The 24,996-nt window shown below is 47.4% G+C and overlaps 2 protein-coding genes across 6 annotated transcripts in view; one reads left to right on the top strand and one right to left on the bottom strand.

Moving 5' to 3' along the window:
• The window catches only part of SRD5A1 (steroid 5 alpha-reductase 1), a 56,487-nt gene extending 38,744 nt beyond the window's left edge, over nucleotides 1-17,743 (bottom strand). For 3 of the 5 annotated variants that reach the window (XR_004624353.1, XM_034657103.1, XM_034657102.1), the window contains exons 1-4: nucleotides 17,267-17,738; nucleotides 7,176-7,342; nucleotides 4,061-4,162; nucleotides 2,013-2,163 (exon numbers count right to left, since the gene is read on the bottom strand). Coding sequence is in view for 4 of the 5 variants with exons in the window: in XM_034657103.1 (XP_034512994.1) it covers nucleotides 2,013-2,163; nucleotides 4,061-4,162; nucleotides 7,176-7,342; nucleotides 17,267-17,547 (701 nt within the window). In the remaining variant the exon portion in view is untranslated. Of the gene's footprint in view, nucleotides 1-6; nucleotides 1,903-2,012; nucleotides 2,164-4,060; nucleotides 4,163-7,175; nucleotides 7,343-17,266 lie in introns of those variants that run through there. The other 2 variants (XM_034657100.1, XM_002923420.4) reach the window with 2 other exon arrangements.
• The window catches only part of NSUN2 (NOP2/Sun RNA methyltransferase 2), a 28,537-nt gene continuing 21,086 nt past the window's right edge, over nucleotides 17,546-24,996 (top strand). Inside the window, exons 1-5 of the mRNA XM_002923421.4 lie at nucleotides 17,546-17,558; nucleotides 17,650-18,236; nucleotides 18,353-18,510; nucleotides 19,139-19,243; nucleotides 23,916-24,021. Of these exons, the coding sequence (XP_002923467.3) occupies nucleotides 17,546-17,558; nucleotides 17,650-18,236; nucleotides 18,353-18,510; nucleotides 19,139-19,243; nucleotides 23,916-24,021 (969 nt within the window). The remainder of the gene's footprint in view (nucleotides 17,559-17,649; nucleotides 18,237-18,352; nucleotides 18,511-19,138; nucleotides 19,244-23,915; nucleotides 24,022-24,996) is intronic.

Here is a 24,996-nt window from a genome sequence, read left to right on the forward strand (position 1 = left end):
GGGGAGGGGGGGAAGGGAGGAGGACACAGGAGTGTTGGGCTGCGCCAAGATTCACTGGTTGTTGTCGTCACTGTTCTCTCTTTGTTCATGCCCTGGCAAATGCCTTGTAAGACAGCACGAGCTCCAAGCTCCAGGAGAGGCTCCGGGACAGGCTGGCGTGGTGTCATCTGACAGAGGAGGACAGGAGCGCTCCAGAACTCTCACACACGTTGCCTTTCTCTTTCCTTGTGGCCCAGTGGATTTGGGATGGCTGAAAGGCAGGTGTCTTGGTTTCCTGGGGCTTCTGTAACAAAGGACCCCACGAGGTGCCAGCAGGGCTGTGCTGTCTCCGAAGCTCTCACGGAGGATCCTGTCTGCCTTTCGCAGCCTCTGGCAGCCTCAGGAGTGTGTGACAGCGTCACCGCACTCTGCCTCCACACGTCACACAGCTGTCTTCGTGTGTGTGTGTGTGTGTGTGTGTGTGTCTTCACGTGGCCTTCTCTTCCTTGTGTGCACCTGTGCGATTTCCCTTCTTATGAAGTCAGCGGTCCCGCTGGATCAGGGACCCACTCACTCCAGGGTGACCTCGCCCTAACTAATTACATCTGTGATGACCCCTGTTGCCAAATAAGGTCATTCGTGGGGTTAGGACTACAACATATTTTCTGGGGGGTGGGGAGAGCACATAATTCAATCCATCATAGCAAATCATTCCATTTTCTGTCACCTTTGATGCTGTCACCCCTTTCCCAAACCTTCCTTGGTGTGAGCTTTTCCTACCTCCGTCCCCCTCCTCGACTCTGGCATAGAGACCGGTCCCGGCTCTCAGATCCCCCACTGTCTGGAGCACAGTGGAGCACCTCGAAACACGGAGGGCTGGAGGGTGCTTCTCCTCGGATCTCAATAACCGTCAGGCTTTTGGCATAATGTCAACAAATATTAGCTAAAGAGACCTTCCAGCTCTGCCCATTCTCTTCGTTATCTCTGGAAATAACCATCTGCATCTTTAAATACGCGCTGCAAAGAAACCTATGGATTCTGACTCTAGAAAATCTGCACCCGCTCCACTATGCTATGACGTCAGTCCATGCTTCTGGAGGCTTCTCTCTGCCCCGTTCCCAAGACATGGCAGGCACTGTGGAGTCGGGACAATGCTCTGTGTCTACACATGCCTCCTAGAGCATCAGGGGCATTGGAGATCTTCATGAAATGTGTTTGGGGGAATGAAGCCAAGGAAGGGGGACAGAGCCCTTTCTAGCTCAGGGGGCAGGGGGGAGCACAAGCGATCCACGGGGGCACCGGCGTGAGCTACCTGTGCCCTATTTCCATGATCACTGTGGCCTCAGGGGACGGCCCGAGATCTCTCTCTTCTGAGAAGTCTGAGACTTTGTTCCCTGAGCCTCAGTTCCTTCATGCGTTGGACTGGGAGGGCGGTTCCCTAAGTGCACTTCAGCTATGACAGCCTTGGATTGGTTTTTATGAGTTTATATCGGTCATGGAGATCACAGGCCCTTTGGGGGATCTGATAAAGGCTGTGGCCCCACACCTTGGAAAACAATGTGATTTCAAGGGTGCACAGAGCCCGGGCACTCGACAGCGACCACAGGTCTGCAGGGGTGCAGGGCGCTCGCATGCCAGAGCCATGGGAGGGCCAAGCCGGGCTTCCTCCACACGTGTCGTGCCTCTGGGCCCGGTCGCAGGCACTCCGCCTTCCGCACTGCGGACGGCATGTTCCCGGCCAGACCACGAGTCCCCTGCCTGACCTTCCAGTTGACCATCAGCTGCAGCAGCAAACGTTCGAAGGGACTCAGAGTCAGGTGGCGCCAATGATGACGCTGACGTGTACCTGACGATTCCCTAGAACAGGTTCTCCTCTGGATGTCTGTGTGGTTTTGGACTTGGTTAGCTGATGCCGGGTATGACCTGGGATTCGGCAGTTCAAACGAATGTGAACGTTTCGAACATTGAACGTGAAAATTGATATAACAAGGCCAGAGCACAAATTCAACATGTGAAAGTGTTTGAGAACTTACTGGTGATGCTGCTGGGCCCGGGTGAGTAAAATGCAGAAGGTGAAGAAAGCAAAGGCCCAGCCCTGGATGGACCAGCTGGCCAGGCCGTAGCCACACCACTCAACCACCTCCCCAAAGTAGTTGGCTGCTGTCACGTATTCAAACAAGCCTCCTGCAAGGAAACACAGGCAAGGGGTGCACTTCCTACAAAACAAAACCCGGTAAAACACTGACCCATGGGACAGCTGTGGGCACTTACTTGGAGAACATAAATGCACTCTGGGAAACACACGTGTTCCAGAATTGTAATCAATGAATCACACCCAACATTACTAGTTCTACGATTTCATACCAGATTGCTGGTAACTATATACGTACACTGTTCGTCTGAATATAAAACACGACAGCTTTCATGTACTTTAGTACGTCACTTCTCTAGTCAATGAACCACAAGGATAAAACCTAAGGACACATAGAGGCCACAGAGTAACAGTTAAGGAGTGAGCTTAATCAGATGGACCTATGCAGAGCCCTGGACCCAAAATGGAAGAAAATAGTAATTTTCAAGGCCAGATTTATTCATTCAGTCGTCCATTTTCACAGATCCTTCAAATCTACCTGAAAGGCCAGGCCCTGCTCTAGGCACTGGGAGTGCACCGTGGACAAGACCACCCCCCGTCGGAACACTAAACCCCAGTGTAGCCCGTGAGGCAAGCATGGAGCCCAGCAGATGGTAGGGAGTGCTGTGGAGCAGAGCAGGTGAGAGGGGTCCAGAGGTCAGGCTGGGGGCAGAGGGAGGTCTGGTTGTGGCCCGTGGCTGGGAAGGGGCCTCGCTGGCAGGTGAGGTTTCAGGCCGCAGTGGTTGGGACTGGGGTGCTCCGGGTGCAAAGGCTCTGAGCTGGGACAGCAGAGTGGCATGCTCCAAGGACCACCTTAGGGCCACAGTTTAAACACCTGGAATTCATAGGGTTTTTTTCTGTCATTTGTTTGTTGTGTTGCTTTTCCCTCTGTAGGGTTTCCAGGAAGACAAGGATTCCAAACTAAGCCCAGCCATGTGATTTCTAGTTCCGTTGGCGTTTTAGTTTTACCTACTGAGTCTTAGAATATTTTTTAGTTTTAGAAGCTCCCTTGCTTTCTATCTTTTATCTATTTAGTCCTTTCTGTAGTATATTACTCCTTTTCTCATTTCCCTTTTAATTATTTAATTATTATTTTATCTTAATTATTATATTTTATTATTTTAATTATTATATTAATTATTTAATTTCTCGTTTCCCTTTTAATTATTTGAACAATTAGATATTCACTTTATGATCTGTTTCTATTAACTCTAAGATCTGAAATTTCGCAGGTTTAATTAGCTTTTACTTGAGGCACCATATGTCCTCATGGGTTTTGTGGCTCCTATTTTGTGGTGTGTGGTCTGCTAAGCTCTCCGAGGCCTGAGTTGAAGACAGACCTCTTTGGGGATCTGGGTTTGCGCGGGCCGGATGTGTGAGGGCACCCCCTCCCTAGGACCACACAGATCTTAACTCATGGCTTGAGGTTTTCAGACCGTCCACAGTTGGCGCACACGTGGGCTACAAACCGCACAAGGGCAGCTAGTGGTTGCGGACTCCCACGAGTTGGGTCCTAGACTCAAGTACTTGCCCAGCTTTTGCCCTCTGATGATTAGGACTTCCTTTCTTGACACTACACGGACGCATTTTAAAAGATTTTAAAAAAACGTACCCAACGTGTTTAACTGTTTTCAGACAGAGGACCAGTTGTCTATCCTGCTATCGCCAGAAATGAGGTACTGGGCACCCCTATAAACTATAAATTCTTCCTCGTATTCTCTTTCTAAACAGATACAACTAGTTTCCTTTATGCTTAATAACCACTCAGCCAGAATCAGCTCTTTTATCATTCTAATAAACAGTAGTCATAGTGATTGCTGTCGGTAATCGTGACTCACATTGCAAACTCGCGGCTACGGCTATGCTTTAGTTATTGGATCTGACAAAACCGAAACAGCAAGGCATCCTGCAGAGCAATCTCGATTTAAGCCTCCCGTTTTCAGTACATACCCCTTGGTATCTTATATCCAGTCTCCCCTGGCTTTCGGAGATTCCTCAGGATATGGTCTGAATGGATGTTTACCAGCATGCCTATTAACCACAAGCAGAAACCTACAGAAAAGACAATACAGAAGAGTATTTTGGTCAATAAACCGGGAAACTCCCAACGCCAAGCCTGAACGAACGGTATTACTGTAGTCCATCCTATTGTCATTGAGCCATGGGAGCCACAAGCGATAGGGAACATCGTTGTAATAAATATCATGCCCCACTTAGAGAAGTGCTGCACGCGGGTCTGGGGAAGAGGACTTTGTTCTTCTAATATCAATAAATCATGTTGTCTGTTCAGAATACTCCCACGTGATGACTGGCGGGCTCCGGAGTAGGACTTAGGACCCTGACCCTCCGGAGTAGGACTTAGGACCCTTCCTTTCCAGGAAGAGGTGGCACCACGCTCTGTGGGTCCGCCCCGCAGGAACGCTGTGTAAGGCGTGGCCGAGGGCTCCACGGGACCACGAGAAGACGGGCCAGCTGCCCAGGGGCCCCTGCGTCGTGGCTCCTGCTAGCTCATCCCTGGTGCTTCTCTCTTCTTTCAGCGCCTCGTTGGCACAGGTCCATGTCCGTCCACGACTCCGCCTGCCACTCCCATCCTGCTCTTCGCCAGCCTTGTTCCTGGATCTGGCCCTCCGCCTCGGCTCCCGACAGAATCCCCAGGGGCTGGCTGCACGGCTCCCCGGACACTTCCTGTAGCAGATGTTGCCTCTGCCGTCCCTAAAAGTCTTCGGAAGTTTTTCATCACTTAGAGGGAGACTTGTTAGCATCACACAAATTAATTCCAACAGGAAAAGGCAAGACATCCAAATTGTGTTTTATAAAAGGAATAACTTGATCTGATAAAAAGAGTTAATTCAATCGTCTTATGGTCCAATGCTGCTGATTGGTGGCACCCGATTCTGTATCGAGGAACCCTCCAAGTGGAATAACACTGTCATCACTGTGTCCTCGGTCAGCCAGCGGCATGGAACCCTCTTCCAGCTATGACAGGGACAGGGGATGCATTCGGGCCCACAGCAAGAATCCTTCTGACTTCACGACTGTCGACAGTTTTCTTTGTAAATAGCTCCTGCCAAAGCTCGTGATGTGTTTTATAAGTCACTCACTAGATCCATAAATGTATAGTTGATTTGAGATCTATTTCGCATTTTGGTATGTCCCCTGTAGGTGATCTGGCCCCCAGTGTGAGATTCCAGAAAGAATCATGTTCTCAAAATGCCATGTTTTCCTTATTTCTCTTCTAGGAGACAAGCTCCCTTTATTGCCCAGATTGGTAAGAAAACTAGTATTTGTGCTCCTCTAAGCTAAACATTTAATTCTGTTTTGGGGGATCTTAAAGTTAAAATCTTTTAGATTAGTGACTTTTACTGCTCTGGAAAGCTTTTTTTTTTTTTTTAGGAATTATTATTACTATTTGCTTAGCTCTTCATGGTAAGTAGTATAAATGCAATTAATTATTCATGTTATTTTATATTAATCTCCTTACAAAAATTATAAACTCTATGAAATAACAGAAAAGTAACCTAGTTTGTTTCCCTGTTGGCATTTTTTTTTTTCATTTTTGATTCCTCCTGTTCACTTGTAGAGAAGTTGAGAGGTCTGTATAAAATCTAGTGGTGTCTTTAATGTTAGACCACCTTCAAAGACACTTGCAGGTTATGTGGTCTATCTGCCGACCTACTTCTAATCACATTTAAATTTACATTCACATCAAACTCACAAAGGATTCTTTGCTTTGTCGTTGTTCATCAAACATACCCAAACAATTCATCATAGAAATGATTTGTGGGGGAATCTCAAATGAACATGTAAGGCCTACATCCTTTACTTAACAATCCCCTTCCCCTTGCCCCCGGCCACCTGCTCTTGGAGAACCAGCACAGCGGCTCTGCTATTTTCTCAGTGCAGACCTCAGGCTGCATGTTTAGCCATCGGTCTCCCTTGCTCGTGTCAAAGGTCCCTAATTTCTGTCCTCTCAGGAACTTGGGGCTGCAGAAAGCATGTGCAGGGCTCCTGGCAGAGAGAACGAGGCCTTCTCTTTAGGGCCCCTGCAGCCTGCTTTCTCCTCCTGCTGGCAGGGGCAGAAGAAAATCAGGTAGTCAAAAAGCGGGTGAGTCAAGAAGGTTTTTGGGGGGGCACTGCACCAACAAAATCACTTGGGTCTGGAGTCTGTGGAGGCGGGCTCTGGGGAGCTGCCAAGGCCCGTGGGGACTCTCACCCATCCCCCACCTGGTGGCTGCGGGGGCACGTGCCCTGCTGCCACGGCGCCCTGGTATGACACGTGAGGACATGGCCTTGGAAACAGAATTTTAATTCACAGAAAAAAATATGATGGAGAAATGGGAACATGGCTTGTCAACAACAGAGTACTCCTCCCACATCAGGCTCTCCATGGTCATGAGCTCGCACATAGAGAGATGCCAAATGAAATGGGAGGCCATGTTAGGGTGCTAAAACCAAGAGCTAGAGGACCCTCCGAAACTTAGAAGAAACTTCCTCATCAACAAGAGCCTCAAGGTGATGTATTTTTTGACACTCTTCAATATTACTTTTGACTGCTGATGTTTTATTTTAATTTTTGCTGAGAACTCACAAGGCTCTAATTAGAACTCAAAAATGATAAAGATTTTAAAAAATCAAAAACTTTACACACGTAAAATCTTATTCAAGTTAGAATAATCAGGAAACTCTACCTGCCTTGTTGGAAGGTGACCCAGTAGGCCTTTTTCTCATCTTCCAGAGGGAACCGTGGGAGGCTTAGATTACACGGCCAGTCAGTGATGGAGTTCCTCAACTTTCATCTGCTGCTCACTCTGCTGGAGCCTGTTGCTATTTTTAAGTCTGCTTTAGGAACAAGTATTTATGCTTTCTGTGCCAACTTGGCTATGGTGCCGGGCACCTGTGTCATCTGCTGCTGCTGGGGCCACCTGCCTCTCTGGTGCTCAGGTCATGGACCATAATAGACTCCTGTCTCTCTCAAGGGTGTGGGCTTTCTAACTAGGAACTGTGGGAACATGAAAAGCCACGTTCTGATGAAAACAACGGAGTGCATCCCTGGGGGGACACTCACCTACTAGAAATCGGGGATCCGTGACCCAGTCGTCAGCATACACAGCGTGCTGGCTCAAGTATCTGCTTTGCAAGTAGCCATTATAGACACAGAACATGGATGCCAATACAAATGTAAGTAAGGGCACCGGCTTTCCTCCTCGGATCAGGAATGGGAAAATCAAGGACCTTAGGAAACATGAAACAGAAACACATTTAAATAAACACAGACCAATGATAAGGAATCTCATTTCTGCAATTCTATTTCATGTCTTGGGTTCTTAATCTTGTTTCCTTGTCCAGAAGTCATTCTCAGTAATGCTCATACTGATATACTCTGTTCAAAGCAGAATTTCTAAATAAAGAATTAACCATGTTTCAATAATGTTCACCACAGTGCACAAACTCAGGATTTTTTTTTAAAGATTTTATTTATTTATTGGACAGAGAGAGACACAGCGAGAGAGGGAACACCAGCGGGGGCGGGGGAGGGAGAAGCAGGCTTTCCGCCGAGCAGGGACCCTGAGATCATGACCTGAGCTGAAGGCAGACACTTAACGACTGAGCCACCCAGGTGCCCCCAAACTCAGGATTCTAATTATACTGAATGTGAGACAGACACACAGAGAGAAAACTAAAGGCTTCAAAAAGCTCAACATTTGCATTAGCCTCCCTTGCTCTCCTCTGAGCAATGTGACTCGGGGGTCACCATCATGCCATCCTCAGGACAGTGGCGGTATTTGCTGACCACTCACCACCCCACTCATGGCACCTGGAGGCACCCTCACAGGACACCATGACACACAAGGGACAGAGCACGAGACGGACTTAGAGTGGGTAAGCCATCTGCTCACGGTCATAGTACTAGTGAGTGGCTGAGCTTCAGTGTAAACCTGGGTAGCTCAAGGGTAACATTTTTCTGTTCCACCACACTAGTGAACGGTTAGGGAGAGAAAATAGAAGGACAAGAAAGCGGACCCTTATGAAGAAAAGAGGATGCAATATCATACTCTGAATTTCCTCTGTAAAATCAGTATGTAATATGCTGAGAGAGGGCTATCGCTACATAGCCTATGGACCTTAAGGAGATAGTAAGGAACTACCATCTACAACTTCATGCCAATAAATGTGACCATCTGGACAATACAAACAAAATCCTTAAAAGACGCAGGTGACCAAAACTGACCCAAGAAGAAATTGACAACTCGAATAGTCCTCTATGAATGAAAGAAATTGAAGTGACTTGTGAAGTTCTAGAAAAGGCCCAACTTTTGGGGGACAGGACCAGCTGCATAGAGACACAGGGACATTTCAGGGGATGCAACTGCTCTGTATCTTGATTGTAGTGATGATTACATGCTGTATGCAATCATCAAAATTGACCAAACCACACACTTAAAATTAGTGAATTTTATCCTACATAATTTATATCTTAAAATGGGGAAAACATAAAAGCTTATTATTTGTTTCCATTCTGGCCATCTGCTCCAGGGCGAAAACAGAGCTGATTCTTAGCAGCAGCAGTAACAGCCTGATAGCACAACGCTGGCTATGTGTTCTCGAGGTATTCTCTTGCGACATGCTCACGCAGATCCCGGGGAGAACATTTCTACGATCAAAGGCAGTCTTCAAGCTTCTCATCTTGTTCAGGCCAGCTCCCCCTGAAGCAGAATTCATATGGGTTTAGGGCAAAGCACTAGTTGGATGTAAGCATGGGTCTGGCCATGATGTCATCAGTGAGGTTAGTTGTTTGCCTGGAAACCAGTGTTGAGAAGCACCTCAAAAAGAACAGGGAATCTCAGCCATTTCTCTCTGCATTGTGGAAGCATGGTTCACACCTGATCAGAGTTGGGACAGTGAGCTGGCGTCTGGGATGCAGGCCCACTGCAAACGTCTGTACTGCACTGGGTGGATTTGGTTTTGACTGGGGTAACTGTGTGTGTCCTGGACCAGTGTGGGTGCCTTTAAAAACATTAAATAAGATTTTGACTTGCTGCGATCCAGTATTGTGGTTATGGTGCTTTTCCCCCCACCTTGTTCCTTGGCCAGGAAAGCCAGAAGCAAACAATCAATGCAGAAGACAAAACAGTTCTCACTATCTCCCTTAGCATCGAAGATGCAGCCCCGTGGCTACAGTCGGCTTAGGGGATTGATTCTCTAGCCAGGGGAACACAGAAAATGGCCAGAGGATGAGGAATTGAGAGAAAACGTCCCTGGGAGTTGTGGTCTCAGGGAATTTTCCAGGGGGCAAACTATAGGACAAAGCTGACAAAATGACAGAATTTCGAGTTTGAAGAACTACGTACAAAAGAGCAGGAAGCAGGAACCATGAGAGATGCCAAGGCTGGACTTGGTTAGAAAGAAGCCTGTGGGGGCACCTGGGTGGCACAGCAGTTAAGCGTCTGCCTTCAGCTCAGGGCATGATCCTGGCGTTATGGGATCGAGCCCCACATCAGGCTCCTCCACTGTGAGCCTGCTTCTTTCTCTCCCACTCCCCCTGCTTGTGTTCCCTCTCTCGCTGGCTGTCTCTATCTCTGTCGAATAAATAAATAAGATCTAAAAAAAAAAAAAAAGAAAGAAAGAAGAAAGAAAGAAAGAAAGAAAGAAAGAAAGAAAGAAAGAAAGAAAGAAAGAAGCCTGTGAAAATGTGGAGTGCTTAGCTCCCAAGAGCCTGAAACTGGTGACCTGAACAAAACCCACGTAAATTCAATGCAGGGTAATGGAGACACAGGGTCAAAAAGGGGAAAGAACAAAGTGTGGAAGCCTGAAACATACAGAATCAATACGAAAGGATAATGATGTGGGAAGACTTCAGGGCGAGATGTCACAAATGTCTACATTATAGATGAACAAAGTGTTACAGAAGCAAAGCTGAGTGAACAGTTTGCAGATGTGGTAGACATTTCTCTCCGGAATATGCAAAAAAAGTTAAAGACTTTCCAAGTGAGAATCATGCACAGCCAAACTGATTTGTTTCTCCCCATTTAGTTTCAAGTTCAGGGCTGAAATGTGAACAACTGGCAAACAGGGGCTGGCACCTTATGCAGGTGAAACCCAAACCTGTCTTGTGTTTTATTTACATCCCCCTCCTCATTTGTCACGAATGTCCCTTCCATGACCATGATAGCAACAGGAGTCTGGACTGGGTGTCAGCAAATACAGCCTCTGGCCCAATTCCAGCTCACCATCTGTTTTCATACAGCCTGTGAATTAAGAATGGCTTTTACCTTTTCAAATGGTAGGGGGAGAAAAGTCAAAAGGATATTTCATGACGTGAGAATTATGTGAAATGCCAATTTCTGTGTCCACAAACAGAGTAGCATTGCAACACGGCCCCAGTCACTTGTTTGCGTACGTTCTGTGGCTGCTCCAGAGCTCCCGCAGAGCTGGGCGGGTGTGACCCGGCGTGTAGTATGGTGGTCTCATCTGTCTGTGTCCCTGTGCGGGGCGTGCACGTCGGCGGGAAGCAGCATTCTGAGGGCATGTCGCTGTACCATCCATCTCACTTTATTCTCTCATCAGTGCCTCCCTGTCCCGTGAAGACAGGGAAAGTGGTCCGGAGACCCAGTGGAGTGTGGCTCACTTTGTTACCACGTCGGACGGCACGGCACGGCAGTCTGTGCGGTACAAGGACACCTTGGCCGTGTCAGAAGACCACACTAGAGGTTGGCATTCGCAGACTAAGTGGTCCTTGCGACATCGTCCCCAACTCACAGGAAAGAAACAGTCAGAAAAAATCAAGAATTTAAAACAGAATCTAGTTACAGAGTTTTACAAAAGGAAGGAAAACAGGGCTACGACCACTGGAAGTTACCAGATGCCACCTTTTATTATCAAGCAAGGAAAGTCACACGCCCACGGTGAGCTCACTGACTGCAGCAAAGAAACACGTCCAGATGATAGAAACTCGGAGAACACAGTGAGCCTTTAGGTGAGGATGTCAGAATGGAGGAGTCAGGATGCCAGAAGCGAGGTCAGCAAACAGTTAAAAAGCAAGTCCAAAATCTGAGTGAGCAGTCTTGTGGGCTCCTGGGGGGTCACGGACGCTGACATGGCTCAGTGGTGGGAGCCTGGGCCGAGTTCGAAGTGACCGAGGAATCAGGCTCTAAATGGTCCTCATGCAACAACCAATGGTGACAGGATGTGCACAGAAGTTGAGGAAACACTAATTCAGTACAACCCGAGGTGAGATCTGCTAAGATGTTGTAAATGCTGGAGTTTTGTAAAAACAAACACGTGACAGACTTCGAAGCTTGTGAAAATGCAAGGTGTTTAAAACTATTCTCTATATCAGGAGGTACTCTGCCAAAATAAAACCAAACCAAACCAAACCAAAATCAAATCTATTATTGCATGTGATCGAACCAACAGTGTTAACAGTGAACTTGACCTTCTGTCCATGGACTTAACCGCTGTTCTGAGTTCATCGGGCTCCCTGCTCAGCGGGACAGTCTGCTTCTCCCTCTGCCCCTCTCTCCCCCCTGCTTGTGCTCTCTCTCTCAAATAAATTTTAAAAATCTTAAAAAAAGAGAGAGAGAGAGAGAAAATTTCATTGCCCATCAATTGGCATTAAGGGGTGAACACTTGCCATGGGTATTGATTATGGGGAAAGCTAACTCTGAAGCCCAATTAAGTGAATGTTATCCCCAACAAATAAAGAATTCTACTCTTCTTGTTCCACCTGTTACAGAAATTAAGGTATTAGAATTGAATTTTCTCAATAGAAATCTCCGTGAAATCTCTTTTACAGCATCCCTTATTTTGTCTCTTGACCCACAAAGCTTAAAAAAAGCACTTTATGGCCATTTTCAAAAAGTTTTGACCCTTGACCTAGATTAAAATAGGAGTTACACTGTGGAAACCTCACTGTGACTTTCTTAGCCACGGCTCTTGCTCAAGGCCCCAGGACTTAGATTGTAGGCAGCCTCTTTGGTCTGGGGTCCACCTGGTCTGTGAGACGGGGTCTGTGCATCTGGGTCCTCAGGTGCACAATGGGACAGAGAGTCGCACTGATCCACTCCAGGGTGTGCCCTGGGGGGGGGGGCTGGAAAACACATGCCTAGAGGACCCGGGAGAAGATTCACTTTTCTGTGGTCTCACATGAACATCAGAAGCATGGCAAGGACTGGAAACAGGGATTTAGAAAGGCTGATGCAGATCTCTTCTGTTCCTCTCTTATCTCTACCCTTGAAGGGATAGCAGTGTCCCTGATGTTCACAGGCCTGGCCATAAAATCACTGAGGTCAGAGAACAAGCTGGCTCGGGCAATGCCACCTATGCCTTTAGACCTTGGGGGGGGGCAACATCCTCCTCCCGCAGCCTCTCCTTCCCCACAGGCTGAGTTCACCGATGTGGACCAAGCACTCCCAGCTCTGGGGTCTTCAGCAAGCCAGAAGGTGATGCAATGCGCCTTCCAGAGGGGAGCACTCTGCTCCCTCTTGCTGTTTTTGGGATTGTCTTTCTCTTTTTAGGTTATTTCCTTCCATTCTACTTCTTTTCCTTGGAAGTCCGTGCAGCACATCAAGGGTTTCAAAGGAAAGGGTTTCCTTTGAATTGGGCCAATTAGGAACCAAAATGGGGCAGAGGGGCTTCTGGGCATGACTTTTATCTGAGCCTTCATCTAGACACTAGAGGGACAAGGGTAAACCAAGGGTTGCAATGAACCCCAGGCTGTTTATCATGGTGAAGGATCCATTTCAAGACGTTGAGGCCAGTCTCTGTGAGGAAGGTCGACATGGCTGCTGGGCCCACACAGCACTTGTCCCGATCCAGTGCTGGGGCCCAGGCCATCTCAGTTCTGACAGGCATGGGCGTTCCAAAGCCCTTCTCACATGGTGTCTCTCTGCACTGATGAGCACCCTTCCACATAGGAATTGTGGGAAACGGATATTAGCTCTCTTTGAGAAAACATATGAAATCGGAAGGTGAAAATCCCTTAATGTGGAAATCATCTGTAAGATAAACTGTGAGGAGCTTGCACTTAAAAGTGCCTTATTTAGGTAATGTGTTATATAAATCTATGCTCTGTTCTGATAATGAGCTAAAGGACAAAACTGTCGGGTCCCAGGGAGCTACAAAGAGATTCTGTTTTCTTCCTCATCAGATGGAGTGTGGGATTGAATTTGACACTTTGTTTTCTACCACGTTACAATATCCCTTTCCCCCCCTTCTGTTCCACCTAAAGAAACAGTACTTACTTTTCATCAAGTTGTTATTACCATGGAAACTATTATCCATGGAAAATCTCTGGGGCTGTGAGACAACGGGGACGGTAGGACAGTTGTGAAGTGTGGGGGGAAAAAAAAGGGCATGTTGTGTGAGATTAGGAAGGTCGAAATCATGTCCAGCATCTCTTCCAACCACAGCAATTAGAAACCAACTACAAGGGGCGCCTGGGTGGCACAGTGGTTAAGCGTCTGCCTTCAGCTCAGGGTGTGATCCCGGCGTTGTGGGATCGAGCCCCACATCAGGCTCCTCCACTAGGAGCCTGCTTCTTCCTCTCCCACTCCCCCTGCTTGTGTTCCCTCTCTCGCTGGCTGTCTCTATCTCAGTCAAATAAATAAATAAATAAAATCTTTAAAAAAAAAGATTTTTATTTCAGAGAGAAAGAGAGAGGACACAGCAGGGAAGGGCAGAGGGAGAGTGAGAAACTCAAGCAGACTCCGAGCTGAGCACAGAGCCTGACGTGAGGCTCAATCCCATGACCCTGAGATCACGACCTGAGCTGAAACCAAAAGTTGGATGCTTAACTGACTGTGCCATCTGGGCGCCCTGGGAGTGTCTTGTCTCTATATCCCCAATGATGAGTACGGTGCCAGGTATGTAAATCAATCCTCAGAAACATGTGAAGAATGAATACATAAAGACACACCACGTGTCCCTCTTCTGTATGCAAACACCCCCTTCCCACTGACTATGGGAAGCCCCCCCACCTGGCTTTGGTCCTCGTTACTACTTTAGGCAGCTAGAACATCTCCTAGGGCAGGGCCCTGCCTCATTTTCGGATAACCTCAAAGCTCAGCAAAGAGCCCCTGCAGACCTGTCCTGGTTCTGTAAGGCGCCATGTCAGCGCCTAGCATGTCCCCTGGTGAGTTTGTCCCGCCACCAGCCCAACTCAGGCTTGTACTCACATAGTCCCGTCTCCCTTAGTCCTGTGTCACCTGCAGGACCCTAGATAAATGGTAGGGTTGCACAAATGGTGACTGGGTTGGCCGGATGGTTTACAGCAAGTGCTACCTGCTGTTTGCGCTTCTGTTCCCTTCCAAGTGCTCAAATGACCATTTAATAAATTAGTTACTTGGGTAGAATGGAAAATGTTTATCTTTTCTATTTGGAAAACGTAAATGTCCCAAAACCACACAGGCTCTATGTGCTGTCACATGTACAACTTGAAACAGAATAGCCCAGCAGGTTGAAAAGCTACACCTGACCTAGCAAATCCTCTAGAGTCCTTTTCTAAAGCCGCTGCTCTTGGACGCAGGGGTTCAGTCCCAACAACCCCTTGTCCAATAGCCTTGGGTAAAACACCTGAATTCTGTGTCTCAGCGGCTTCCCCAATATGAAGGGTCAAGTTCTGGCACTCTCCAGGTGACTCTGGCCCCACTGGATGCTGCATTCACCCAGCCAACCGCTACAGTGAGTGGATACAATGAAACAGAATGTTTTAAGTTAAAAGGCTCAACTCAGGCTTTCAAAGCTCTGCAAATTGTTCTCTTTACACGTTTCCAATGCCACGTCCTCAGAAGTTTCTTACTGGCACTTGAAACCAGCAGCAGTGTGCCAAGAGCAATACGCGGAGTACATACGTGGCTGTGCCCATCTGCACAGCAATATGGAGTGGTCTTGTTAATCGTCTATTGAACATTTGGATTTGCCAGCACTGTGCAAGCATTTTATGGAGTTGTCTTTAAGATTTTATTTATTTATTGTCAGAGAGAGCGCACGAATAGGGAGAGAGGCAGGAAGAGCAGGCAGAGGAACAACCAGACTCCCCGCTGAGCAAGGAGCCTGATGAGGGACTCAATCTCAGGACCCTGGATCATGACCTGAGCCAAAGGCAGACTCTTAACTCACTGAGCCACCCAGGTGTCCCTGGAATGGTCTTTATTTAAACTGAGGCCAACTGCATGGGCTGGCACCATCACTGTGCCCACTCCACTGATGGGGAAACGTGCTGCAGAGCAGCTTAGTAACTTATCCATGTCCCTTGTGATGAGGCTGGGATAACACCTAGGAGTCTGACCTCAGAGCTCATTTTTGGCCATTAGAGAAACAGAGAGACGCAGGTTCTAGCACATTTATGGAGAAACGCGCATGACATGAAAATTCTGCTGACATTCAAATTGCAGTAATGCTTGACCACATTACAAAAAAACAACAACGAAAAACCCTGACAACAATTTTGCTCACTAGAATAATAATTAATAATAATAATAATAATAATCTTGAAGAGTCAGGAATACAGGACTCAGAAATCCTTTGTTGAACATTTGGGCATGGATTCCTCATTTTTCCTACTCTCTTCTGTCATTTGCCTGCATACCACTCCAGCTGATTCCGTATTTCTTTTTTTTTTAAGCTTTTATTTAAAGAAAGAGAGAAAGAGCACAAGGAGCAGAGGGGGAAGAAAAGGGAGGTGGAAAGAATCTCAAGCCAACTCTGCCCTGAGCAGGAAGCCTGACACAAGGCTCAATCTCACAGGAAGCCTGACACAAAGCTTACTCACAACCCAGGATCATGACCTGAACCGAAATCAAGAGTCAGCACTTAACCTAGCCACCCAGGTGCCCCTGACTCTCTATTTCCAGTGCTCCAGTAGACCTGCCCTGCATGCTAACCCTTTCTCTACTTGTCCTGGAGGCATCCTATGGGTTCTTTGCTTCTCATGGCCCAGTTCAAGTTTCATTCCAGTGAAGGCAGTCCCACCTGTCCTGTAAAACACGGGGAGTACTCAAGCACAAACTACAGAGGCGCCAAGCCCTGGGTTAATTTTTACATAAAAATCATTAGCGTTAACTGTTACAGTTGCACATTTCAGATTATCAGCTTTGAGGCATTGACAGTTCTCACAAGACAACGGTTTTAAATGATCGCTATAAAAACATGAATTTAACCAGCACTTTCTGACAACTTTTGAGATTTTTGGTTATTAATGTGTATGATATTATCTTTCCTTTGTGGATGCTCTTTAGTGGTGACAAACCAAGATCAGGTTTTTCATTCATCGTGGGCTATAGATTTTCTTGCTTTTCTTTCTTCCTTTGGTCATTTAGATTTTCAGTGGCCATATCACAGATATGCACAGCACACACAGTTTGAGTAGAGGCTGAATGGCCAAATGCTAAACTCGGTATTCAGCTGAGCTCAAAAGCAAGTGTCACCATTGTAAAATACATTTCTGGGATACAAGAATAAACCCACAATTTTAAGCCAAAAAATTTGCATAATGGTATTTTTTTATCAGACATTTTAGTCCGATTTCAAAAGCTCTCACATCCTGACACAGGGAAAGGACTTGGGTTACTGATTGCGTGCCCAGTGTACTGAAGTCACTAAAAAAGGAAAACGTTTTTTCTAGGTGTTGTACCTGTGACATTGCTGAGTGAGCTAGCCTTCACATCCTCAAGCTTCCTCCCCTCTCCTAGTAGCTAGGTTATATATACACTTAACTCCTCTATCACTACCTTTCCAGCCCTCTCTAACGCCCCCCCACGCCTGCCTACTTTCCCAGACTAAAGGTGCAAAGCTAAACTGTCCGCACCAGGGGAGGAAGGGGAAGGTGCTGGGTATTGGGCGAGAACAGCAATGGACGGAGGGAGCCAGGCACTGAGAGAGGACACCAGGGAGGGGTAAGCCTGGAAAGGGCGCGAGAGAGGGCGTGCAGAGTGGTGCAGCTGGGAAGGTCCAGGGAAAAGAGGCTGCAGGGAGTAGGCATGGGAGCGGGAGAAGGAAAGAAGGGACGGGGACCGGTGAGGAGAGGAGTGTAAAGTACATTTGTGCTTGTAAATTATGGGAGAGGGAGCCAGAGGCGCCGGCGAGGGCGCCATGGGGGGGTCGCAGGCAGGGTCCTGGGGGACAGAGGCATGCGGGGAGGACCAGCCGGCTGGCAGTTACCGTTGCGCGTAGTGGACGAGGAACATGGCCAGGAGGATGCGGTTGGGCGCGCGGCGGAGGCGCTCGGCCGCCGTGCGTGCGCAAACCCAGAGCGGCACCGCCAGCGAGGGCAGCTCCTGCAGCGCCCAGGCGGCCCGCGCCGGCACTCGAAGGTCGGGGCCCGGCGACGTGTAGCGCCCGTAGACCGAGTCCGCCAGCACGAGCGCCAAGGATCCCAGGAGGCCCATGGCGCACTGCAGGTAGGCGAGCACGTCCAGCTGGAACCTCTCAGCCGGCTCCATGGCGGGAGACGGCAAATGCGCCCCATCGCCCGGCGACTGAGGCGGGCCACTTATAGGGCGGTGGCAGCGCCGGTGAGGGGGCGGGAGGCGCGGTTACCTGAGGCGGGCTCCGGCTGCGGACGCCCAGGACCCGAGCCGCACCCCTCCCCTCCCCAGGCGCCCGAGGCGCGGGAGCACCGCACTGGCTGGTTGGACTAGATCCCGGCCGGTGCGGCGGGAGGCGGGCCGGCTCCGCCCCCGCGGCCGGAGCCCCGGCCCCCTCGCCGCTGTGCGCACGTGCGCACGCGCGACCGCGGGCTGTCCGCGGAGCTGCCAGAGCCCGCGCGGGCTACCTGGGGGCTGCTTTCCATTGGCCCCCTTCCCGCTCAGCGCTCCCAGCGTTTCTCTTTGGTCATTGCTCTGCGGGAGCAAGGGTCGCGGCGCTTTGGGCGCCTTCCCAGCAGCGCCCACGGGCTCGGGAAAGGCGCAGGCGCGGAGCCCAGGGGGCCTCACGCGCCAGCCCGGAAATCCGCGCGGCCGGCGCTGGCTGGACGCTGTGTGCGGGTGGCGTGCGCATACGCGTGGGCCATGGGGCGGCGGGGGGGGGGGGGGNGGCGCGGGGTCGGCGGCTCCAGCAGCAGCAGCAGCAGCAGCGGCGGCCCCCGCGCACGGAGGACGGCGCCGAGGGCGGTGGCAAGCGTCAGAATGCGGTAGGAGCCGGGGCGCGGGCGGGCAGGGCCCCGGTTCGTCTCCCGGCCGCCGCGGCCTTCGGGACGGCGCGGGGCTGCTCTTCCCCCTCCGGGTAGACGCGTCTCTCGTTCCTCAGGGCTGGGAAGGCGGGTACCCAGAGATCGTCAAGGAGAACAAGCTCTTCGAGCACTACTACCAGGAACTCAAGATCGTGCCTGAGGGCGAGTGGGACCAGTTCATGGAAGCGCTCAGGGAGCCCCTCCCGGCCACTTTGCGAATTACTGGTTACAAAAGGTAGGGGGTCGTGCAGAGCCATGATTTCCTGGAGTTGGGGTCACTTCAGGACAAGGGTGCTCCCCTCGCCCCACTTCGCCCCCGATGAGTGTTAAGGGCCTGGAGAGTTGCTTACCGGTGCTGTGGATTCCAGCGTCTGGAAGCATTGAGGAGGGAGCAGAGGAGTCAACGGAATAGGCCTGGGAGGTGTTGCAGGTCAGGAGGCTAGAAGACACGAAAATACGGTCTGAGAAAGCATGGACTCCTGGGCATTCGGGAGCTGAGGTTGCCTCGTCTTTGGAACACTTAGAAAATTTATGACATTACATAGTTTGTGCGAAATTCTGGTTCTCTTGTCTTTTTAAATCTTTGTGGTTCCATCTTTCTGAGATAAGTTGCAAGTAAATATGAACTGCTGGAATATTTAGGAGGGAAAGAATGCAGCAGTAGTCTGTTTAGCTTATCCTTTAGCGATGAAGCCTCGAGAGTTTTAAACTTGAAGGGATAAGGTAGAAAGGGCGTGATGAAAGAGGTCTGCTTTCAGTGCAAAGACGGTTTTAGTTTTAAGACACTTGTTATCTTAGGTTCACAAAAGATAAAATATATTAGCCTTTCAGATTGGATCAAAACTTACTTATTTTTTTAATAGCCATGCAAAGGAGATTCTCCACTGCTTAAAGAACAAGTATTTCAAGGAATTGGAAGACCTGGAGGTGGACGGTCAGAAAGTTGAAGTTCCACAGCCCCTGAGTTGGTAGGTAAAACAAGTCTTCATCCTGTTGGAGGTTTTCTTGGGATCTTAATGTTTCTCATCTGACAGCTTGGTTTTTGGCAACGTGTTTTCTACTAGCGCCAGAGAATCTAAATGTACTTTACAGACATCTTTGTGTGCTCTTACCCAGTGCTTTTTGCCCATATTACTTTATACCCGTGTGCAGCTTTTAGAGCAGTTTGAGGCTCTCTAAGATTTAATTGGTTCAGTTAATTTTTGCAAGTCGATCAGCCTGTTTCCTTCTATGATGGTACCACTTCTACCCATTTCCATTTAAACCTCTTGATTCCTCACGTGGAAACTTGCCGTGTGGCTCTCCTAACTTCATCAAAAGGACTCAGCCTGACAAAGATTGCGACAGACAGCTCCAGCTGATTCTGTATTTCCTTCTTTTTTTTTTTTAAGGTTTTATTTATTTTAAAGAGAGTGTACACAAGGAGCAGAGGGGGAAGAAGAGAGGGGGAAAGAATCTCAAGCCAACTCTGCCCTGAGCAGGAAGCCTGACACAAGGCTCAATCTCACAGGAAGCCTGACACAAAGCTTAGTCTCACAACCCAGGATCATGACCTGAACCGAAATCAAGAGTCAGCACTTAACTGAGCCACCCAGGTGCCCCTGACTGTATTTCCAGTGCTCCAGTAGACCTGCCCTGCATGCTAACCCTTTCTCTACTTGTCCTGGAGGCATCCTATGGGTTCTTTGCTTCTCATGGGCCATTTCAAGTTTCATTCCAGTGAAGGCAGTCCCACCTGTCCTGTAAAACACGGGGAGTACTCATGCACAAACTACAGAGGCGCCAAACCCTGGGTTAATTTTTACATAAAAATCATTAGCGTTAACTGTTACAGTTGCACATTTCAGATTATCAGCTTTGAGGCATTGACAGTTCTCACAAGACAACGGTTTTAAATGATCGCTATAAAAACATGAATTTAACCAGCACTTTCTGACAACTTTTGAGATTTTTGGTTATTAATGTGTATGATATTATCTTTCCTTTGTGGATGCTCTTTAGTGGTGACAAACCAAGATCAGGTTTTTCATTCATCGTGGGCTATAGATTTTCTTGCTTTTCTTTCTTCTTTGGTCATTTAGATTTTCAGTGGCCATATCACAGATATGCACAGCACACACAGTTTGAGTAGAGGCTGAATGGCCAAATGCTAAACTCGGTATTCAGCTGAGCTCAAAAGCAAGTGTCACCATTGTAAAATACATTTCTGGGATACAAGAATAAACCCACAATTTTAAGCCAAAAAATTTGCATAATGGTATTTTTTTATCAGACATTTTAGTCCGATTTCAAAAGCTCTCACATCCTGACACAGGGAAAGGACTTGGGTTACTGATTGCGTGCCCAGTGTACTGAAGTCACTAAAAAAGGAAAACGTTTTTTCTAGGTGTTGTACCTGTGACATTGCTGAGTGAGCTAGCCTTCACATCCTCAAGCTTCCTCCCCTCTCCTGGTAGCTAGGTTATATACTTAACCAGTGCCTTGGTTTGGAGATTTGACTGATGGTACTGGTGTTTGAAGCAGGGGCCATCTGATAATTTCAAAAGAAGCGGGCTTAAGGTTGCCTTTGTGCACATTTCTAATTTTCTTGCATGTTGGCTGCTTCATATAATCAGTGGAAAACCTTTGTTCCTTAAACCTCTTGTTTAAAAATGCAGCTTTTCAGATTTAGTCTGATAGCCAGTAAGAGAAGCTGAAAAGCATGCAGTCCTGTAGGAAAGAGGTGCCTCTGTGTGGGTCATTGTGGGCATTTTCTTCTGCAGGTTCCAAGAGATACATGAGAATTAGCCTTGCTGTTTTTATTGTTCTCTGCAAACTGCAGTTAAACTTTTGTTAGCCCTTGTACCATTTAACAGTTCCTTTTCCATCTTGATTGTTGGACAGCGGCCAGGGGTACATCAATAGGCAGTTCTCCAACATCTGAAAAAGACCCTGTGGGTTGTCCGGTTGAAGAAGCATTAGGAGTCACTCTCTAGTAACTACCAGTGATTCTTCTCACATTGCTGTTTGCTGTAATCTTTGAGCACACAACTGAAGGGTGTGAAAAACATACTGTGTGATTGGGTTCCTAACACTCAGCTCTTCCGTTATCAGTGATAGTTGCAGAATAAGTTTTACCGTACAAGCATTCAGTCAAATTTGCTGATCATGTGTGGGCTACTGATAAGTCTCTTGGCAAGAAAGCAAGGGAGAAACTTACCAAGACTTCCGGTAGTTTTCTGTGTTGTTCAAAAAACAGAAATGAATTGTGTAATAGTCTTAACCTTTAGGTACATAGTGGAATTAAATTTAGGAAAGTGTTTTTGGGAACCATGTCTTCTAGAAGGAATATTAAGTGTAGGACTCATAGCTTGGGCAGATTTCTTTTTTTCCTTTTCGTTGACTCAGAACTGTAAGGTATTATCCTGAAGCATTTTTACAAAAGCCTCGTTTTAACAATTGGCTGTTGAAGAGTATACCTTATTGTCATTCTGTTTATGTTCTTTTTAACATGTGGCTTGAAGATGACTTATTGTAAATTATATTTTATCAGAGATTTTTTTTTCCTGTAAGAATTTTTGAGGTATAAATATGACAGTGGTACTTTTAATTCATTCTCAGAAGACCTGACAAGTTTCCAAGTAGGACTTTAAGGACTCAGGAGCTACATTTGATTAACACAACTAAAAATTAAATTTAGTTAAGATATCTTATTGATGTTAAAAGTTACAAAAATTTTAATAAACATTTTTTGGTCCAAAAAAATGGTTCCTAAAGCTGTATAGGACGCATGCTTTTTCATTTTAACTGTCAGTTTTTATATTTAATGATTTGAAAGTTCTTAAGTATTTTTTTTTTAATTAATAGCTTTCACAGTCTAAATTACTTGCCGTGGAATTTTCATCCTATTAAATTTCCATTTTTTAAATCCAGTCTGAAAGGTAAATTTCCATTTTTAAAATTCAGTCTGAAAGGTACATAAGGAAGTACTTCCTCAGATTATATCTAAACTGCTTATCTTTATTTGAAAATGAAAATTCAGCTGTTAATGATTAATAGCTGAATTGAACAATTCATGGTTGATTGAATGCATGTTGCATTCAACTTTGTGATGTTTTAGTGATTTGGCAAGGTGGTAACTTGTATGATTTACTGTCCTTGATTACATAAAGTTCAGGGTTGCAAGAAATTTTGTAGAAGTCATTGATCATATACGGTTCAGGGTTGCAAGAAATTTCATAAGAGTAGGTGTTTGGCTCGCCAGTCTTGCAAAGATTTTGCCAAATACTGCAGGTAAAAGCAAATTTGAGTGTATTCCCACCATTTCACCTCTAAGGAGGCCAAATATTTAAAACTAAACTCTTTTTTAATGGCCTGAGAAGTATGGTTGTGTTTTGGTTTTAGATTTTGGAAGCAGGTTAAATACTGAAGAAGCACCAGGCATAGGGAAGAGAGACGAAGTTCTGGGACAGCTGGAGGGCAGCTATGAACAGATTCAGCCAGTTTTATTTTCATTATTTGGTAGAAAGTACTTCCCAGATATATCTCATAATAGCATGATAGTCAAGTAGTGTCTTAAAATCTCCAGGCCTGAGTTTGTTTCAACTAATCACTCTTGTTTCAAAGCAGTCATATTGTTTTGCAAGTGTTCTGGTTTCATTTTCATGGCTGTCACCTTTGCTACAATTTGACGCTTGGAAATACTGAGTAATGAGTACTAAAATTGAAGTGAGACTTATCACTGAGTACCATGTAGTCCATAGCGTGGTGCTGGGTTGGGTGAGTGTGGCTCTGTGTCATAGCAGCATGCTGATTGGAGTCGTTGGAGCTCAGTGATCGGCGTGAGCCACGTTTAAAGAGACCTATTTCCTAATTACAGATGTCATCATTCTAGAAAGTTTTAAGTACAGAAATGGCAGGAAAGGGTTCTTCATTCTTAGGTCTGTATAAATAATAGTTTGGGAGTGCAAGTCAATGCCGTGGTGATCCCAGGGTTTTTGGTGTGTAAAAGTATTTCAGTACATTATTAGGCTGTTTTGTTGTAGACATAATGAAAAATACTATAAAAAAGATTGCAATTAAATGTCAAACATTTTGATAGCTCTTCAGCTGTGCGATTTTGATTGTGTGATCTGCATTTTTTTAAATTGTTATGCCTTTTTTTTTTTTAAGATTTATTTGCGAGAGAGAGAATGTGTGGAGGGGTGGAGGGAGAGGGAGAATCTCAGGCAGACTCCCTCTGAGCGCAGAGCCCAACTTGGGGCTTGATCCCAGGACCCTGAGATCATGACCTGAGCTGAAATCAAGAGTCAGTGCTTAACTGACTTTTTTCCTGATGGTCTCTGTACCATCATTAGCATACATAGTGAAGAGCAGAGGAGTCTCCATTTTCTCATCTATTCTTGAACATTCATCATTGCAATTTAATAGCAACATCATGTACGTATCTCTTCAAGCCGCCTGGCTCTCCTCTTTCTGCCTGGGCCGTGATCCAGTTAGTCACCCTGCAGTATTGGCCGACTACACGAAGAGGATCGTGCATGGGAGGGAGTAGAGCAAAATTGGGCGTCTCATTGGTGTATGATCTGTAAAAGCAGGAAGTTGTTAAGAGAGCACTTTAATATATATAATTCGTGGATGCTTTATTTTCTTTTCGGTCAGGTATCCTGAAGAACTTGCCTGGCACACAAATTTAAGTCGAAAAATCTTGAGAAAGTCTCCACAATTGGAAAAGTTTCACCAGTTTCTGGTTAGCGAAACCGAATCTGTGAGTAGATTTCTTTAGATTTGTTGGTTCCCTTGAAGCTTGAAATGCGCATCAGTATCTTGGTTCTAGTTTTGTCCCCACGTGTCACCGGGAGCGATGGGGTAGATGCGGCATAAGTGTGTTGGTCACCTAATTTCTGAGGACTCCTGCAGCTCCTCTCTTCTTTGGTGCGTCCAGTTGTGGAATTGGGGGAGGGTGTCAGCCGCAGTTGTCCCCTTGGTGCGTCGTTTCCTTGCTCGCCTGGGTCCGCACTGCGCGGTCAGGCGGTGACTCCGTCCGCTCCTGCTTCCTCGTGTCTGCTCTTTCTGGGCTCCGGTCTTTGCTTCACCTTTGCCACAAAACCCCAACAAAACCTGACCTTGACGGCTTCGGTTTTCTCGCAGCACTGTGTCTTCACCCTGCCTCTTTGCCGTCCCGAATTCCTGGGTTCGGTTCAGTCCCCGAACGTCTTAGCTTTAGCCTCACGTCCCCCTCTGTCGGAGTAGCCGCTCCCGCCTGCCTTACGTGATTCAACCAGCTACCTGTGTGTTTCTAGGATTGAAAATCCGAGTTCCCCCTTCCTGTTCTCTAGTCTCCTTTCTCTAGCCCAGGAAAACCTTACTGTTTGCCCAGATGCTGTTCATTTCTTTCCATCCTGAGCTCCTGGGTGGGCTCGCAGGATCCCTGTGGTTCCCACGCGTCTCGCCTTGAGGCCCTCGGCCCTGCCCCGTTCTCTGCTGGCCCCGCAGCTCCTGCCACTGTGGTGCTCCATCCCTTTAGGTGACCTGGCAAACTGGCCTCCTGCTGGCTGGGCTTTCCACCCCACCCCCACCCCCATATGGGAAAAACGAGAGCTAGGTGCTGCCTCATTCCTGATTCTGTCCTTGGGGCTGTACAAGAAGGGGTTCTCTGGCTCCGCGCTCCATCCAGAGGGAGGGTCGGGTGAGGGAAGACAGTTCAGGTGTGAACTTCGGCAGAGCAGAGGGTTTGTGGGGA

This window comes from Ailuropoda melanoleuca, chromosome 3, assembly GCF_002007445.2.
Source record: "Ailuropoda melanoleuca isolate Jingjing chromosome 3, ASM200744v2, whole genome shotgun sequence".
Lineage (NCBI taxonomy): Eukaryota > Metazoa > Chordata > Mammalia > Carnivora > Ursidae > Ailuropoda > Ailuropoda melanoleuca.